This window comes from Nematostella vectensis, chromosome 11 (assembly GCF_932526225.1).
Source record: "Nematostella vectensis chromosome 11, jaNemVect1.1, whole genome shotgun sequence".
Classification (NCBI taxonomy): Eukaryota; Metazoa; Cnidaria; class Anthozoa; order Actiniaria; family Edwardsiidae; genus Nematostella; species Nematostella vectensis.
This window is the reverse complement of record NC_064044.1, coordinates 12174563-12192078: the sequence shown is the minus strand read 5'-3', so window position 1 is coordinate 12192078 and position 17516 is coordinate 12174563. Positions and strand designations below refer to the sequence as shown.

At 40.7% G+C, this 17516-nt stretch overlaps 3 protein-coding genes across 4 annotated transcripts in view; 1 reads left to right on the top strand and 2 right to left on the bottom strand.

Annotated features, from left to right (window-relative positions):
* LOC5514717 (V-type proton ATPase subunit H) overlaps positions 1-4872 on the bottom strand; it is a 25469-nt gene extending 20597 nt beyond the window's left edge. Inside the window, exon 1 of one of the 2 annotated variants that reach the window (XM_048734638.1) lies at positions 4646-4872. In XM_048734638.1, the coding sequence (XP_048590595.1) occupies positions 4646-4865 (220 nt within the window). In that variant the 5' untranslated portion in view covers positions 4866-4872. The remainder of the gene's footprint in view (positions 1-4645) is intronic. The other variant, XM_032384354.2, reaches the window with a different exon arrangement.
* Positions 1-7312, top strand: part of LOC5514744 (KICSTOR subunit 2) — an 11681-nt gene extending 4369 nt beyond the window's left edge. The window contains exons 7-13 of the mRNA XM_048734641.1: positions 261-408; positions 1004-1120; positions 1843-1937; positions 2180-2342; positions 3160-3264; positions 3848-3959; positions 6413-7312. Coding sequence (XP_048590598.1) covers positions 261-408; positions 1004-1120; positions 1843-1937; positions 2180-2342; positions 3160-3264; positions 3848-3959; positions 6413-6477 — 805 coding nt within the window. The 3' untranslated portion in view covers positions 6478-7312. The remainder of the gene's footprint in view (positions 1-260; positions 409-1003; positions 1121-1842; positions 1938-2179; positions 2343-3159; positions 3265-3847; positions 3960-6412) is intronic.
* LOC5514743 (ZP domain-containing protein) lies at positions 6684-17516 on the bottom strand. The gene is made up of 5 exons (XM_001634826.3): positions 17203-17516; positions 11123-11500; positions 9934-10156; positions 8426-8778; positions 6684-7672 (listed from the first exon to the last, which is right to left on the bottom strand). The coding sequence occupies exons 1-5, from the start codon at positions 17273-17275 to the stop codon at positions 7572-7574; spliced, it is 1128 nt and encodes a 375-aa protein (XP_001634876.3). The 5' UTR covers positions 17276-17516; the 3' UTR covers positions 6684-7571.

Below are 17516 nucleotides of genomic sequence, written 5' to 3'. Positions count from 1 at the left end.
GCATGTTATACATGAGGTTGCATTGCTTCGATTCACTGGTGTAGCCATTGGCTTGTGCGACATCCTTCCTGCCGATTGTATAGTCAGTGCACTCAATTGTCACTTAAGTACCATACATACTTGATAAGCTTGGTGGTATTGTCTCAATTTTTTAGCCTTTCTGTTAAGAACCCTCTTTTAAAATGTTATGGTCACTTGATGTAGATTTAAAAGTATTCTCTATTGCAATTGGCTGAATTAATATTTAGCTTTTTATTTAGTTTTGAGGTGGAAATCCTTCTCCACTCCCTGCGTGCCCAGTGTGAGATGTGTGAGCTCAAGTTTCTGCCATCTTTACTCCAACTTCACGCCAGCCACACTAAGCTCACATCATGGAGTCAGTTGCTTCCTGCTCTCAACAGCAAGGAGGTGAGAACTACGGAGCATTATCTCAGGTGCTAGAGGGTGCGTGCATTCCCTTTGATCACTCAAAAGTTAGCCTACACGTAGGCTATCAAAAGTGGGTTATTTCTTATAGAAGTTATGTATTTTTACCCTAATTTATTTCACATCTTATCTTGTTATCATAGCATTACGTAAATAAAAGGATTTTTTCTGTGTGTGGCAAATAGTGAATGAATGGATTATGAGTGACGTTTGAACTACAAATTGTTATCTGCTGTATTGTGCACAGTTTTTTTTGTTTAATTAAAAAAAGAATCTTTATCTGATTTGCATTTGAATTTATATTGCAAATAAAAATATATTTCTGCCTAAACAAATTCCTTTATTCTGCAGGATTGATTCTTTTTACACCCCATCACCCCTAAAAATAAATATTAAACCAATGAAATTGCTCTAATATTTAAGTTCAAAGAGAGAGGGGGCTGGATGAAGACTTTTTCCAGTGGAAACATCACGATCATGAAAAGACAAATTCTTGATAAATGAACAAGTTACCTACGCTCATTCCTTAAAAAATATTCTTTCGTAAAATTGTCATTTGTGTTTCTGTGCCAATCAGCTCTCCACATCACTCTCCATCAAAAAGTCTCTATTCAGCAGTGGCCCTAAGAAACAGATGGAGACACCATTTCTCTACTTGTGGATCAGCAAACTCCACGCTGCTCTCGTCTCTAAAGTGAGCCAAACAATCTCCCCTGATAAGCATTGTTTCTAAACTTCAACCTGGGCTTCCTGTGGTTAGTCATTAGACTGGGCAGAGTATTCTTTGGGTGGAAACTTTAAAGGGTCTGTTTATTCAAAGAGGGTGTGTTCCTTAGAAGATGCTATTCCTTTCCCCGGTTGTTAACAGGCAAAGTAGGGTTTCTCTTTCCCTGCTTTAAAGGTTCCCCTTTTGCCCTACCAAGTAAAGAATCCCATGAACCTCTGCTTGCAGGGTATGTCCATCAGGTTGCTATGGTGATCTCACCATCTGGTTGCCAAGGTAACCCTTCTGGGAAAGTCCACTTTTTGTATAATCCTAGGAGGGTTATGTCATTGTGGCTTTTTCATCTGATTGCTAGGGTTACCATTGCCAGAAAGTCAACTTTTCGTTCATTCTTAGAAGGTTTACGGCATGGTGACCTTTTATCTGGTTGCTAGGGTTACACTTCTAGGAAAGTAAACCTTTTTTGTTATTTCTCCTAAAAGTTTTACAGACCTCATGCGGCAAGGACTACTGTGGGTTATAAAGGCTATTTATAACCAGTCTAAGATAAGGGTTACTGCCCTGCCATATAATCCATCCATCTCCCTAATTTGAAACTATCCTTTCTCCGTTAAAACTTTTCTAAAGACTTTTTAATTTGGAAGATCTTTTTTTCAGTTTTGAAGCTGACACAAGATATTTTTTCTTTGCAGTTCACATTATATTTCTACCCGGTTCTTACCGAACAGACCACAACCGCTGACATGAAAGTACTGACTGCGCGAGCAACAGTGGACTACATCGCGAAGTGAGTGAAAAAAAGCTCAAAGTAAAAATGTCAGTAGACCTTGTTTTAGGCTAGTACTTCATGTAAGACCCATTTACTGGCAGTACCTCTCACGGACCCTTACCCTAAGATGTACATCCAGTTTGTGGGGGACTTACATGAAGTATAATCTTGTTTCTGCCTTTTTAGGGCGTGTGTTAAGAATATGGCATACTCTAGCTAAATTTGCTAAAATATTTCTCTATTGCGCATGTGCTTCTTAGAATTACCGCATTCCAACGCCGCTCAGACGCTCTCAATGTCTCCGTACTCTTGGATGCGCGGGGCCTGGACTCTTACTCGAGCGATGGCTACCATTTCCCGCAAGACAAACGGGACCAGCCCGCGGGACTTGGGGCTTTTCCCGCTGTGGTTTCCTTCCCTGGGGTGAGTATATTTGGTTCCAGAATTTTCGCAAAACATCGCGAGGAAAAGGCTTTCGGCAAGTGCAGTGGGGGATAGACAGAGTTAGACTACGTGTTCTAATAAATAAAATCACTTAAAGAAGGTCGATCAACCACTCCTTTGTTATTGTTCATAATATGAAAAAAAATACAGTTTATTCGGAAGGAAACTTCAAAGTAGCAATCTACGAATGAAGTCTGATAAGTTATTGACGATATTTGATTGAAAACGTATTGATTACTCGTTTGAATTAGCCGATGGAAATGGATGCTTTGTGTGACTCGGGATTGAGCGGGAGCATAAAATGGCGGCATGATTGCCTTCATTGAGCGCATCTTTTTTTTTTTTTTTGTCTCTGTTTGGTCAAACGTAGCGCCAACTGCGACCCGCTTTCTGTATCTACTTGAGGAACCCGGTGAATGGTTGCGAATTTTGGGCTGCAAGCTCTGGTTAACCTGTGGAAGGGGATCCCACACCGACGCGTGAAAATGTTGCTGTTTTTATTCAAAATTGAAAAAAAAAATATGCGAATATGTCTTGGAATGACTATCTAAAATTAAAGCTCTGTACTCCATTTATCAAATTTAATAGAAGATATTGCAATAGTGTCTTCAAATCAACTGATGGAATCGGATTATTTTTTGCACTTTTTGCCATGATTTCGCTCATTGATTGCACATGGCGTCTGACAGGAGACTCTTTAACTGTTGTGTTTATCAGCTAATAAGAGTCATACGATGCATGTTTCCCCCATTCAGATAAGATGATCAATCACATTTTGTTGATATTTTTATTATAGGAGCGCCCTTTAGAGCACTGGCCAAATATCATATCAATCATGATGGACAGAGCGCATGCTCAAGACTTGGCATCGGCTGAGAAAGTGGTCTACTTCTTTGACAACGTAAGTAACTGGTCTAGTGATAACGAGGATTTACTGCATCTTATTAAAGTACCTCAATGAGCCACACATTTGTTATTGTTTTCTTTCAATGTCGGAACACAAATTATGTGAAGAAATCTACAAAAAAATGAATCAAAATTCACCAAAGCTTTCCCGAATCAACCGATGGAAATGCATGTTCCTTTACACTGGATATTTTGTAGCTACTGCACATGCGCGAGTAGCTACAATGTCATCACGTCGAAAAAGGAAGTAAGAGTGACCGTTTGGCCGCAGGGTTTGTTGGAATAGTTAGACTACGGATAAACTTCGGGCTATGGTCGTTACGAAGCGCCAGCTTAGAATCACTTATAAAGAAGAAAATATCTAAATAATCAAAAGATTTTGTAATTTTTTCAATCTTTTCAATATCGTTTATCAACAATTTTTATAATACGATAATACTATAAAATAACCTAGAAATATATTACAGTTGTATATATTGTTGCAGTAGCTACATGTACGTTTCGGGCCTATTTTTCTAGGTAGACAAAATGGCGGGTGGCAGAAACTCAACCATTTCTGTCATGTTTATTTTTTTCAGCGCGTGCAGAGTACGTACTTTTTGACGCGAATCGACTCGAGACTCACACTCGTCGTGATATTCAACAGCAAGCGAAATGAAAAAGACTCGTACATAACAAGTTTTATGAGCGGTAAGAGGACCAGAGAGGAAGGAAAGAAAATGGGGGGGGGGGGGGGGGGGTAACGTTGTCAGTGCAAATGGTGAATGGCAATTGGCAAATGGCAGTTCTAATACCAATCACTGCTTGTGGGTATAATTATTTGTAAGAATAATCATGATAAGTAATATGATCGCAAAATAATCCACATTTTCCTGCATTCAGTAGAAATTTGACGTGTTCCATGTCGATCGCAGAACTGCCATTTGACAATTGGCATTTGCACTGACAATATATTTTGAAATAGGTGTATTTGAGCCGCGTGATTCCTGAGGATGAGCGCAAAAACGGATCTCCCTACCCTGCATCCGTTTTTGCGCTCGCCCCCAGAAACCACGCGGCCCGAAAAATACAAGATGGCGCCCGATCACCGAACAGAGAGGGTTTTCCGCGTGATAACACCGAGTACCGCCTGCGAGCAGGCTAAATTTTGATGCCCATTCATCTTGTTAGACGGAAATTCTGAAAATACCCATTTGTTTTTGTTTTGTTTTGAAATTCTGCTTATACCCATTTGTTTTTGTTTTGTTTTGGACTAAGGGTAAGTTGGAATAATTAAACCTTTTCCGGAGCATTTTGGGATTTTAATTCCTTGATAGGACAGATCGCACCCTACTTGGAATCTTCTTAAATTTCGGGTAGTGATGTTTGGTACTTACGTATTCGTAGGCGATGACAGAGCCGTGCGAACGCTGTCTTGACCCGTTTCGTCAACAACCAGGATGACTCGCCCCAGAATATTCGGCTGCACAACATCTCACGAGAAACTCCAGCGAAAAGATTCGCTCTCCTAACACGGGGCTGAACCAGTGTCTTGCAGAAATTATCGCTATTTGCCATTTGCTTTGCCAAAAAAATACAGTTTTTTTGCAGCGTCATGCAAGAAAAGCAAATTGTTTACGCTAATTTGCTCTGTTTTTGCATTAAATATTTATATTTGAACGGGTATTTTTTATCGTGACTTCTACTTCGTGATGGCGTCCTGTGACTTCTGTCACGTGATAACGAAGCATTTCACGTACTTGACGAAGAACGTGAGCATTTCCGTGCTTGGGAAGATTCGTAGAGTAGTAAATGTTGTAGTATTTTTTTCGTATTATTTTATTTTTGCTCAAATGCAAATTTAGGGCGAAAAGTTCACGTCCAGCAAGACGTTTTGGCGATGAAAAAAGAGCTCGACTTTTGGAAAGAGCTCTTGCTGCAGTTGTCAATATTCTGCCGACACAGCAAAAAAATCGCATGAAATTTTCCAATTCTCAATACATAAGCTCAAGATACCGCATACAAAGAGTTTCTCTGACCAAAAGCTTAATTCCAAATTTTTAAGAAATTTAGAACATATGAAATATAGATATTAGCGAGCAGAGTTGGCTTATCAGCGCCCGACTTCTCCCTAAATACGAGGAGAATTCATACTTTGACCATTTGAAAATTGCACTTCAAGCGTCATATCTTGAAGACGAATCCATTATAAAAGAACACTTTTTGATATGTTGTTTTACATAACATAAGGAACCTCTATGCAAAAATTCAAGCTTACCTTATTTTAGGAAAACTTGACATTTTTTTGCTCTGTCTATTCTGCCAAATTTCACAGACGATTTCCAACAGCTAAAGCGCCTTCTGGCTTCCGTCATTCAAAATCATTGAAGCGTTTTCATTGGCCAGAACAGAAAGGTTTCTAATCACGCCGCTTCTCCGTAAGGCGCTGACCAATAAAAAAACAACAAGTGTAGTCCAGTTATTTTAAATTATAAAAGGCAGAAAGCAATTGAAAATTTTGGACGAGAGTTCGCTGAATATTGAGAATGGCAGTAAACAAAGCTGTGGCAAAGACTAACTTAGAACATATGAAATATAGATATTAGCGAGCAGAGTTGGCTTATCAGCGCCCGACTTCTCCCTAAATACGAGGAGAATTCATACTTTGACCATTTGAAAATTGCACTTCAAGCGTCATATCTCGAAGACGAATCCATTATAAAAGAACACTTTTTGATATGTTGTTTTACATAACATAAGGAACCTCTATGCAAAAATTCAAGCTTACCTTATTTTAGGAAAACTTGACATTTTTTTGCTCTGTCTATTCTGCCAAATTTCACAGACGATTTCCAACAGCTAAAGCGCCTTCTGGCTTCCGTCATTCAAAATCCTTGAAGCGTTTTCATTGGCCAGAACAGAAAGGTTTCTAATCACGCCGCTTCTCCGTAAGGCGCTGACCAATAAAAAAACAACAAGTGTAGTCCAGTTATTTTAAATTATAAAAGGCAGAAAGCAATTGAAAATTTTGGACGAGAGTTCGCTGAATATTGAGAATGGCAGTAAACAAAGCTGTGGCAAAGACTAACTCATGTAACAACAAACAATAAACTAATAGTTGATTAGCGTTCACACTAATGGAATTTTGTTTTTTCTCTGTTTAGATATGGCGCTTCACTTGAGAAACACCAAAGTGTTTGCCATGTTAAAGCCCGGCGCCAAGGCATGACGTCACCTTCACCATTGAAACAGGTTGGACTTGCTGCGCATGCGTACAAAATTACACCACGCGCGCCAAGTACCATGTTTTGGCGGGAAAATCAATAGAGAAAGAGATTCTTAAAAAAAAAATTTAGAATAAAGGTTAAAAACTCGATGCCCATGAAAGATTTAATTACAAAGATATCTATTTGAAAAACAAATAATAACACCAGCTTTGCATTGAACTTCTTTTTATTTTTGTATTTATTGATATAAAGTCATATAGTAATAATGGTGAATTAATGTACGAGAAGTGACTATATATTGGCTTACAGTATCTTGTGAATCGATGGTGTTGTATAAAAGTGTTGAGTTATTGTTTTTATTTATCATATTTATACTCCTATTGTTCTTAATATTGCGTTTGTTGCCCAATCAGTCATAGCAAGTTTGAAATTGTGGTTTATTGTGAAGTATTGAACTTGAAATAAATTTTCCAAACTGAAAGTTATTCGCAAAAATACACCTTAGTTTCGAATACAGGTTGAATATAAATGGTTTGAATTGTGTTTTTTTTTCTTCCAAAAATGTATACTAGCTACCCAACTATTATTTCAAGTTTTCATAGTGATTTAGTATAAAAAAAAGCCTAGATAGACTGCAGACTAGATATGTCTTGGAACAACTTTACCATTACTATATAAGGATCTTTGGATCACATTTGGAAGTTTCTCTGGACAACGATTTTATAAGAACTAGGTCTCCAACCTATATTATATTCTTCTCTAAATGTTCATTATTGTTACTAATGCTTTTGGACCTTAATGGTTACCTAACTTTAATAAACGTACTTTGATGTTGAACAAGTGTTCCATTTTATATAAATGAACACAAAATATCAATTAGCATAAACTTAAATGGTAGTAAGAGGTTGATAACACATCGATGGACAAAGCTATCAGGGGGGGAGGGGAGGCCATAACTCGCCTCCATTGTGATCGTTTGTTCGATGTGTTAACAAATTCCTTGAATTCATTGGGTTGACTTTTTCACAGTTGCAAAGAAAATTCCATTTAAATTACCTAATGGTTACACAATCCTCTACTGACTAAAAAAAAACTTTCATAGTCTTGTGTAGAGTAACCATGGAAACATCAATATTACCAATAGTTGTACTTCCGATAGAGCTGACGGTAGATTTCCACTTGAGCGTTTCCCAGATTCTGAGAAAGAAGAAACCGAACACGTTAGAACTTGTGGGTTACCTTTGGTGCAGGCCCGCGTTCCACCTGTCTTCGTTATGAAAATGGCAAAAATTTCCCAACCACCCTAATCCCCAGGGTCTTCTAGTGAATTTTTCATTATGGCGTCTAGGTCAGCTAGATGCCATATTGCAAATTACCCAGAAGACCCTGGGGACGAAGTTAAAAGTTTTCCTAGCCGCAATCTTGTTTGGTTCATGTTATTTTTATCCTTTTCTTATTCTCGTGTTAGCAAAGCCTTTTCATGGTAAATGTCTCCCTCAAATCGCTTTCAATTACCATTGTTTAAATTTAACTACGTATCTCTCAAAGGGAAGCATGAAATCGAGGCCTAAAACTACATTTTTTGGGAAAGTGACCCGGATTGAAGCTGTTCGTGATAAGAAAATTCGGTTCATAGTCGTATTAGTATAAAGTCTTGTTAAAACGGGGTCAGAATGTTATCCCATGAACATTCCTTTATGTTGGGTTAGGGAGATGATTAGTGCACGCTTACGAGGGTCTTACATGTACTTGGTTATTCACAAGCATAGGATAGAAATACACGTGTATAATCGTACTATACTAGAGTTCATAGAGAAGTGAAGTGATCGAACTAAAAGATCCTTTTCCTTTGCCCATCTTAGGCGAGGGCCTAATTGAATTCAAAGGGAACGATATCAGGGCCTGATATCCGGGCTACTGTTTATACCAGCGGTATGCGCGCGGACTCACCTACAGGTCTGGGCCGTGATTTTTCGAGGTCCAGATAGACCTTGAAGGGCCCTAATGACACATCATACGAGCGCGCCGTCAGGTTAAGGAGCTCTGACAGGTTACCATTCACGGGCTGTGTATCGGGATCTCTTGATGTGATTTCCCGGCGCGTTAGGTACCGGGGCCTCTCGCCAGGAGTACAGGCCTGGTTACACCTGGAGGCGTTGTTAGCCTTGTGACAGAGGATGACTTCGCAGTGAAGGTACACCTCGCTCGACTCACCCTGGTTGATAAAGCGGAACGCCTTGAAGCTGAATCTTTGTTCCCTGTCCTTGGTGTACTTGTAGTCCATGCTTCGATCTATTGGGCAGCTGTGAACATGCAAGGGGAAAACATGCGATAAAATTTCAAGAGTTGTTGTTCGTTTTTTATCGCCCGGTCATGGCCTTGAAGTGCCTCGATGTCGACCCCTGTGGCTGTGTAACAACCAGTCCCCCCCTCCCCAGTTTATTGTCCTTAAATTTTAAGGAAAAGTGGCTGTGTAAACCCCAGTTCCCCCCCCCCCCCCCCTCCCCAGTTTATTGTCATAAAATTTAAAGGAAAAGTGGCTGTGTAAACCCCAGTTTTTTGTCCCCCCCCCCCTCTCCAGTTTATTGTCCTAAAATTTTAAGGAAAAGTGGCTGGGTAAACCCCAGTTCTTCGCCTCCCCCCTCCCCTCCCCAGTTTTTTCCTAGAAAATTAAGGAAAAGAGGCTGTGTAACAACCAGTCCCCCCACCCTCCCCAGTTTTCCTAAAAATTTAAGGAAAAGAGGCTGTGTAAGCCCTTCTTTTCTGAATGTCTATTGTATCGTTTGACTGGAGGGGTTTGCTGCTTGCTCTAATAAGGGAGTGTTCATTAATTACACCGAGGGAGGTGTAATTAAAATTTCGTAGCCCCCCTTTCGTTGTTAACATTTCTTTCGGTGCCCCCCCCGCCCTCCCCTTATAGAACCCCAAAATTTTCTTTCTCTTTCCCTTAGGGGGAATTTTTTTTTGGAGCCCCCCCTTTTGGTGGTTAAAATTTTCCGAACCCCCCACCTCAATATCTTCCCTCCCCCCGGTGTATTTAATGAACACTCCCTAATATGGTACTAGTGGGTAACCTTGAAACATTCACGTTTATCGCTTTAGGGGGTCCTTGGGACTGGCTCACCTATTTCCTTGTCGAACTATAATCATCTTATTCAAAAACCGTTAGTGCAAACGAACGTCAATTGCCGAATATGGCAGTTCCAAGACCGCGATTCACAAACATAAAAGTCTTTAATGTACTATTGTATGCTTTGTATGATTAATCCGTATTCTCCTGTATTCGGTTGAGATATAATGAGACCCATGGCACCTTTCGGTCGTGTAACCGCCATTTGCCAATCGCCATTTGCCGTGTTCACCGACGTTATTTGAAATAGGTGTTTAGGTGCAAGCCCACTCTACCAATGATGTATAACACCCGTATTATCAAAGCCCCTCGCGCTTCAACTACTCACCCATTCTTAAGTACCAGGTAAGACTTCTCCGAATTGACATCCGGTGTAGGCGTGGCCTTGCACTGGTCCAGGAAGAGGACCAAGTCGGACGCATTGGTCTTCACTTTGATCTTTAGGAAGACCCGCTCTCCAACACGCACGCGCACTGGGAACTTGGTGTAAGGACTAAAGTATTTTCCTGTCTGGAACATGTCCATCTTAAAGGAGAAGTTCCCCGTGCGGACTAAAAAGGGGGGAATGAAAATATGTTATTTAGCGCAAGTAACTGTGTTGGCATACTCAACTGCGCTCCACAGACAACTAACAACCCTTGAATATAGATACAGGCTAGAATGCGGGTAATGAAAATGTATTCTTTAGCGCAATTATCTGTACTCAACTGCGCTCAACATACAACTGTCGGGCTGCCTCAGTGATATCCGTAGTCGTCGTAGTCAACTTTATATTCATCATTGTGCCGTTTTCTATCACCATGACCTTGACCGACACTTTAACTATCGTCATCTCTATCACCAGTCCTGTTTCCTTCATCATCAACACCACCCACCACTCACATAGTCATCACTTTTTATTATGTTCATTAACACCTCACAATAATCATAAACATCACCATCATCATCGTCATCACGTCTACTACATTCATAACCATGGTCATCACCATTATCATCAGCAGAACAATGGTCATCACCATCATCAAAAACATTGTCACCATCATCATCATCAGAACCACGGCCATTTCAGTTTAATCTTTGTTTATCGGGGGTAGCATATTTAACCGAATATACAGTTTTCTAACATATGGCCCTCGGTCATCACCATCATCATCATCAGAACCATTATCATCATCATCATAACCATCGTCACCATTATCATCATAACCATTCTTATAATCATCAACAGCAGAATCATTGTCATCATCATCAACAGCAGAATCATTGTCATCATCATCAACAGCAGAATCATTGTCATCATCATCAACAGAAGAATCATTGTCATCATCATCAACAGCAGAATCATTGTCATCATCATCAACAGCAGAATCATTGTCATCATCATCAACAGCAGAATCATTGTCATCATCATCAACAGCAGAATCATTGTCATCATCATCAACAGCAGAATCATTGTCATCATCATCAACAGCAGAATCATCATCATCCTTCCAATCACCACACTGTCCGCCACCCACCTCTTGGCCTCGCGATGATCTTCCCAACTGGAGTAAACGCGTTCAACGACACCCTAAACGTGGCGAAGTACGCGCACTCGAACAGGAACATGTAGGAGGGGTAGCGACTGATGGGACTGTCCCTATCATACACCTCCGTGTCTACACCGTTATAGAAGGTCAGTAGGTCTGCATATCTGTTGTAGCGCGTCCCACACTGACCCAAAGGCGTGCGCATTATCACGTGCGTAGAGTTTATACTGTGCGCTTTGCATTCTGGATCCTTAGTCTCGTTGAAGCGGAAGGTTTCCGGGTCGAGTTCGGGGTAGTACCATCTCTCGATCTCTAACTGCATGTATTCGCTTGTACATGTTACGTAGAGTCCCGGAGCGCCCTCTTCTGTGGAAAGAATAGGATCAGATTCAGGAGGAGGCTGTATAGTAAATAAAACCGAGTAACTCCCGAGTAGAGCCGAGTCAAATCCGAGTAGTGCCGAGTAACCCTCGAGCCGAGTCAAACCCGAGTAGTGCAGGGTAATCCCCGTAGTAGTACCGAGTAACCACCGAGTAGCGATGAGTCAAAAATCTTATTAAGACAGGATAACTCTGAGCAGTATCGAGAAAAAACCCGAGCGGTAACGAATAATTCTGGAGTATTACCGAGTCACCCCTGAGTTGTACCCAGTCCCTCTCAAGTAGTGCCGAGTAACTTTCGAGAAGTACCGAGTAAATTCCGAGTCATATCTAGTCACTTTCACGTAGTGCCAACCCCTTATCTAGTAATACCGAGACACGTTATGTACACACCAGGTTATGTGCGCAGTGCTCGTCATCTACACACTAGGTGATGTGCGCAGTGCCCGTCATGTACACACCAGGTGATGTGCGCAGTGCTTGTCATCTACACGCTAGGTTATGTGCGCAGTGCTCGTCATCTACACACTAGGTGATGTGCGCAATGCAAGTAATGTACACACTAGGTGATGTGCGCAGTGCTCGTCATCTACACACTAGGTGATGTGCGCAATGCTTGTAATGTACACACTAGGTGATGTGCGCAGAGCTCGTCATCTACACGCTAGGTGATGTGCGCAGTGCTTGTCATGTACACACTAGGTGATGTGCGCAGTGCCCGTCATGTACACACTAGGTAATGTGCGCAGTGCTTGTCATGTACACACCAGGTAATGTGCGCAGTGCTTGTCATGTACACACCAGGTGATGTGCGCAGTGCCTGTCATCTACACACTAGGTTATGTGCGCAGTGCTCGTCATGTACACGCTAGGTGATGTGCGCAGTGCTCGTTATCTACACGCTAGGTTATGTGCGCAGTGCTCGTCATCTACACACTAGGTTATGTGCGCAGTGCCCGTCATCTACACACTAGGTTATGTGCGCTGTGCTCGTCATGTACACGCTAGGTGATGTGCGCAGTGCTCGTCATCTACACGCTAGATTATGTGCGCAGTGCTCGTCATCTACACGCTAGGTTATGTGCGCAGTGCTTGTCATCTACACGCTAGGTTATGTGCGCAGTGCTCGTCATCTACACGCTAGGTTATGTGCGCAGTGCCCGTCATGTACACACCAGGTGATGTGCGCAGTGCTCGTCATCTACACGCTAGGTGATGTGCGCAGTGCTCGTCATGTACACGCTAGGTGATGTGCCCAGTGCTTGTCATCTACACGCTAGGTTATGTGCGCAGTGCTCGTCATCTACACGCTAGGTTATGTGCGCAGTGCTCGTCATGTACACGCTAGGTGATGTGCGCAGTGCTCGTCATCTACACGCTAGGTTATGTGCGCAGTGCTCATCATCTACACCCTAGGTGATGTGCGCAGTGCCCGTCATGTACACACCAGGTGATGTGCGCAGTGCTCGTCATCTACACGCTAGGTGATGTGCGCAGTGCTTTTCATGTACACGCTAGGTGATGTGCGCAGTGCCCGTCATGTACACGCTAGGTGATGTGCGCAGTGCCCGTCATGTACACGCTAGGTGATGTGCGCAGTGCTTGTCATCTACAACGCTAGGTAATGTGCGCAGTGCCCGTCATGTACACACTAGGTAATGTGCGCAGTGCTTGTCATGTACACGCTAGGTGATGTGCGCAGTGCTCGTCATCTACACGCTAGGTGATGTGCGCAGTGCTCGTCATCTACACGCTAGATGATACGCGCAGCCCTCGTTATATAAACACAAGGTGCACAACACGTCTTTCATTATTTTCAATCGATAGCAATAAATTAGGTGTAATGTCTGTCTATCTAATCTCATGTCGCGCAAGATAAAATCATTTCTAATAACCGTAAAGGTTGCGGCCTTGACCAAAGTTTCGTTAGACAGTACGGCGTCGCGCCCTAGCAGTGGTAATCAAAGTTCGTCTAGCGGTAATAACTTAGAGTGTGTCTGTAAAGAAATCCAATCTGAATAGCATCTGCGGTTTACGTAAAAATGTGCGCAATGGAAGATCTGTCTACTTCATCCCGTCGTGCCAAACATCGGACGCCATTAGTTGAAACGCTCTTTTCAATCAAGCGTTCTTTCATTTTTTTTCTCACGATCTCAAAATCTTCTTTGTGGATAAGACGACTTAAACCCTTATCCCCAAAATAAGATTTTTAAAATGTAACAATTCAGAAAAAAAAGTAACTGTAAAATGTTGTAAACCTTTAATCCAGAATAATTTTTTCGAGCTTAAGGAACAATAAAAAAGACGAAATGTAAGAATAACCTGTAAATGATCCTATTGGAGAAATGTTGAAAATACTTTACATAAACATTCTGTTTTTCGATCGAAGAATGTTGGACGTTATGCTGAATGTAGTGATTTTCCACCTCCCGCGGATAGTTCCCAATTTGATTTACGATTTCACATCACAATTGAGTTCGTCTTGCAATATGAACACACCGGGGGTCTAACCAAAAACATTATTTGCAGCCTAGCTCGAATGACAACAACGTGATTTGGACCTTAAAGAATGTCGATCACCTGCTCCTTTGTTATTGTTTTATCATTGAAAATACAGCGGTTTATTCGCAAGGAAACTTTTAAAATATCTTCGTTACTTGGAAATATCTTGGTTACTTGCTTGAATAAGCCGATGGAAATGGATGATTTGAGTGACTGGCCACTGAGCGGGAGCATAAAATGGCGGCGTTATTGGCCTTTCTGTAAACCTGAGAGTCTTCGCGCCCTTTTTTGTACACTATTACTTATATCCTTTTGGCGCGCTGCGTTTTTACGTTTTTTTCTTTGCAATTCTTGTACTTAGTTCATTCTCGTGTTCTGTCGTTATTTATCAAACATCCTGCACTATATGATCTAGTCCTAAACCTTTTTTATTCTTCGCCCCCTCCCACCCCCAGGCCCGCGTCCGTTTTATTCCTCTACCACTGCCAAATGATAGTGTTTGTCTCGGCTGTGGGGGGTTTCTCGCGTCCTTTTTATTCCTCTACCCCTCCCCCTTAAAATAGTGTTTGTCTCGGCTGTGGGGGGTTTCTCGCGTCCTTTTTTATTCCTCTACCCCTCCCCCTTAAAATAGTGTTTGTCTCGGCTGTGGGGGGTTCCTCGCGTCCTTTTTATTCCTCTACCCCTCCCCCTTAAAATAGTGTTTGTCTCGGCTGTGGGGGGTTTCTCGCGTCCTTTTTTATTCCTCTACCCCTCCCCCTTAAAATAGTGTTTGTCTCGGCTGTGGGGGGTTTCTCGCGTCCTTTTTTTTTATTCCTCTACCCCTCCCCCTTAAAATAGTGTTTGTCTCGGCTTTGCAAGGGGTGACAAACATAGCAACTTCTGTCTCTCTCCTCGTGGCCCGACTAATTTTCACGCTGAGCGCCAAGCACGCCCTATTATTCCAGTTATTCCGACATATTCCAAGTCAAAACATCGATTGGACACCCATTATAACTCAGAATACATTAATATATTAATATCATATTTTCGTTTGGAATAATTGATATTCCAACTCCCCAAGCCTATTTTCTTCAGGAATTTCGTTGATACAGTTTAAGTGAATGGGTAGAATATAATTATTTTTACTTTACTTTTAACGATTAATGTAATTTTTGGGGGGGAATTTCCAAGACACGAACTCATATATCCATGTTTAGAATTCCAAAAATAATAAAGACAGCGCCCAATATTTCAATCAAAAGTGACCCGGTAGTCAAATCTAAATGCCTAGTTTAATCACACTAACTTTTTTATGGAAAAAAAACTTATTAATACAGACTATTTCTATTTCTTTTTACATCAACATTATTGGACAATTTAATTTGGTCGATTATACTCTTTCAAACGTTCGTATTAACGTCGTTTCCTAATGAAATCTTTGGCACGATAAGATACAAGTTTTCTCGGCTGTCATTTTGTAATTCTGACGAGTTTAAGGTTATTATCGGAATTTCAGTAACATTGTGATTTAAACAAATTACAAGTTATCAGTTTGTTGCTGTTTACCGTAATTTCGATAAAAAGACATTTGTCAACATGAAAAAACGTTACTATTTTTTACTAAAATGTAAAGTGAATACCGTAAAACAGTATAAAACTTAAAAGGAGTATTTAAAAAATTGGAATATTTTAGGTGTATTACATTTTTATTATCATATTATTGGCAAAGTAATCTACTTGCCTTCTTCGCCTGCTTGCTGGTCTTATCGATTTTTTTCTCTTATCAGAAAGAGCTTTTCTTAAACCTAATGGCTGCCTTAGGTATCAAATGCGACCATGCTAAGAGCATAGCTTGCGGCTATGGACTACAAAAAAATGTTATCAATTTTGAGAAAAAAAAAAACTTTAATTTTGCAGTTGATATACAAATCTTGGAAAAATCCTTATTGTTGCATGAGCGACATAATCAAATCCTAGTATATCCCGATAAAAACAGAAAGTTGAATGACGTATTTGATAGACGACAGATTGACCACAAGTGAATTTTTACTCTCGTGTTTCTAGCAGTTTCCACTAAGTGATTTTAACTCGAGAGGACAGAAATGTCTGCTACAATTCATGGCAGTTTAAAAGACATGCGAAGTCATCTTTGAACTCTTCTCAAACTGGCTAAAATTATTTTGACAGGGTGTTTCAGAGTTATCAAAAAGCAATTGTAAATATCGCAAAGCTTGCGACATCTTGAGCGTTTTTTTAAATCTAGAATTCACAGTATTGGCACATGTCTCACTTCTCAAGATGTCTCGTCCATTGCATACGCTTAGAACATACTCGAGCTTACCAACCCCGCTATAACATTACTCGAACTCAGAAGAAATGGCACTTTACTCTTCCCACTGGTCGTGTGGTATATCTCTTCTGTGCTGTGGCGTGATAAATTTGGTTTTAGAGCGCTTTTCTTTACAATATAAAAATAACAAATTAGCATTCCTTGAAAGAAAGCTATCTGCCTCTTGCACGCATGGGTTAATTCTCTTCCCAAATAGACGGATATTATTCACTGATGCCGAAAAACGAAACGCTACACATCTATGTAAAGTCTAGAACGAAAAGGCTAGCGTGTACCGGTGAAATTTGATACATTTTCGTGCATTTTCGGTGCTATTCAGCTTTGGATAAAGTCAATTTATTGGACAAAGGATTAAATGTGTATACTGTTGATAGTACACGAGTAAATTACTCGGATTGTACTTTGCTCAATGTATATTCCAAGAAATTTGATCGCCGGCTTTAGATAATTTGTATAAAAAATCGCTTAAAATATTGAATAGCTGAAGTAAAAGCGAAATATTTACGCGAACGAAGCCCGCGAAAACGGACAACAATTGCAAGCAACGTGGGCGCAAACCTGTTTTTATCAAAACAACAGAAATACGCATTTTAATTGTAATTTTTACTAGAATTCTGCTTCCGTTGCGCATTTTTTAAATTTCTCCTCAAAGAACACATACAATCTGCTAGATGGATTTATATTCCCACGACCGAAACACAAGCGCGCACAATTTATAACCCCAGAAACGTCGACGGCTTTGAACTATGACTTGCGAGCTTCAATTCCCAGCCATCATCGCTGTACAAATATTATCCCAAATCACAAACTCGTGTACTGAAGATACTTCACAGTTCCCGATTTATGGTATGTCTTACCTACGGTGTCGGAGAACTTGGAAGCAAATGCAAGAAACGGAACAGCCAAAAGTAACCAAACCAGCGTTGACATTACTTGACGCTCTTATATAAGTATATACCGAATTGATATTGCAATTATTTGCTATAGTTATTCTTTGTTTTTTCCATTCTTTGCTCTAATAAATAATCCACTTGCTCTATATCCCGTCTATGTCATACTTGTAGTAATATATGGAGATCAAATGTAGAATTTCCCTCAAGTCTCTAACAAGCTATTTGCGTTATTTTCACCGGGCAGATGTGGACAACGGATGTTGTTGTGACCGCTGGCC

Bases quoted from the DNA above. Each gene is read 5' to 3' on its own strand.
- LOC5514743 (XM_001634826.3), bottom strand. From the start codon at position 17,275: ATGTCAACGCTGGTTTGGTTACTTTTGGCTGTTCCGTTTCTTGCATTT. The intron at 10,157-11,122 runs GTGGGTGGCGGA...CCCCCTTTTTAG, and splicing joins GATCATCGCGAGGCCAAGAG to TCCGCACGGGGAACTTCTCC. The intron at 8,779-9,933 runs GTGAGTAGTTGA...GCATGTTCACAG, and splicing joins TACCTGGTACTTAAGAATGG to CTGCCCAATAGATCGAAGCA.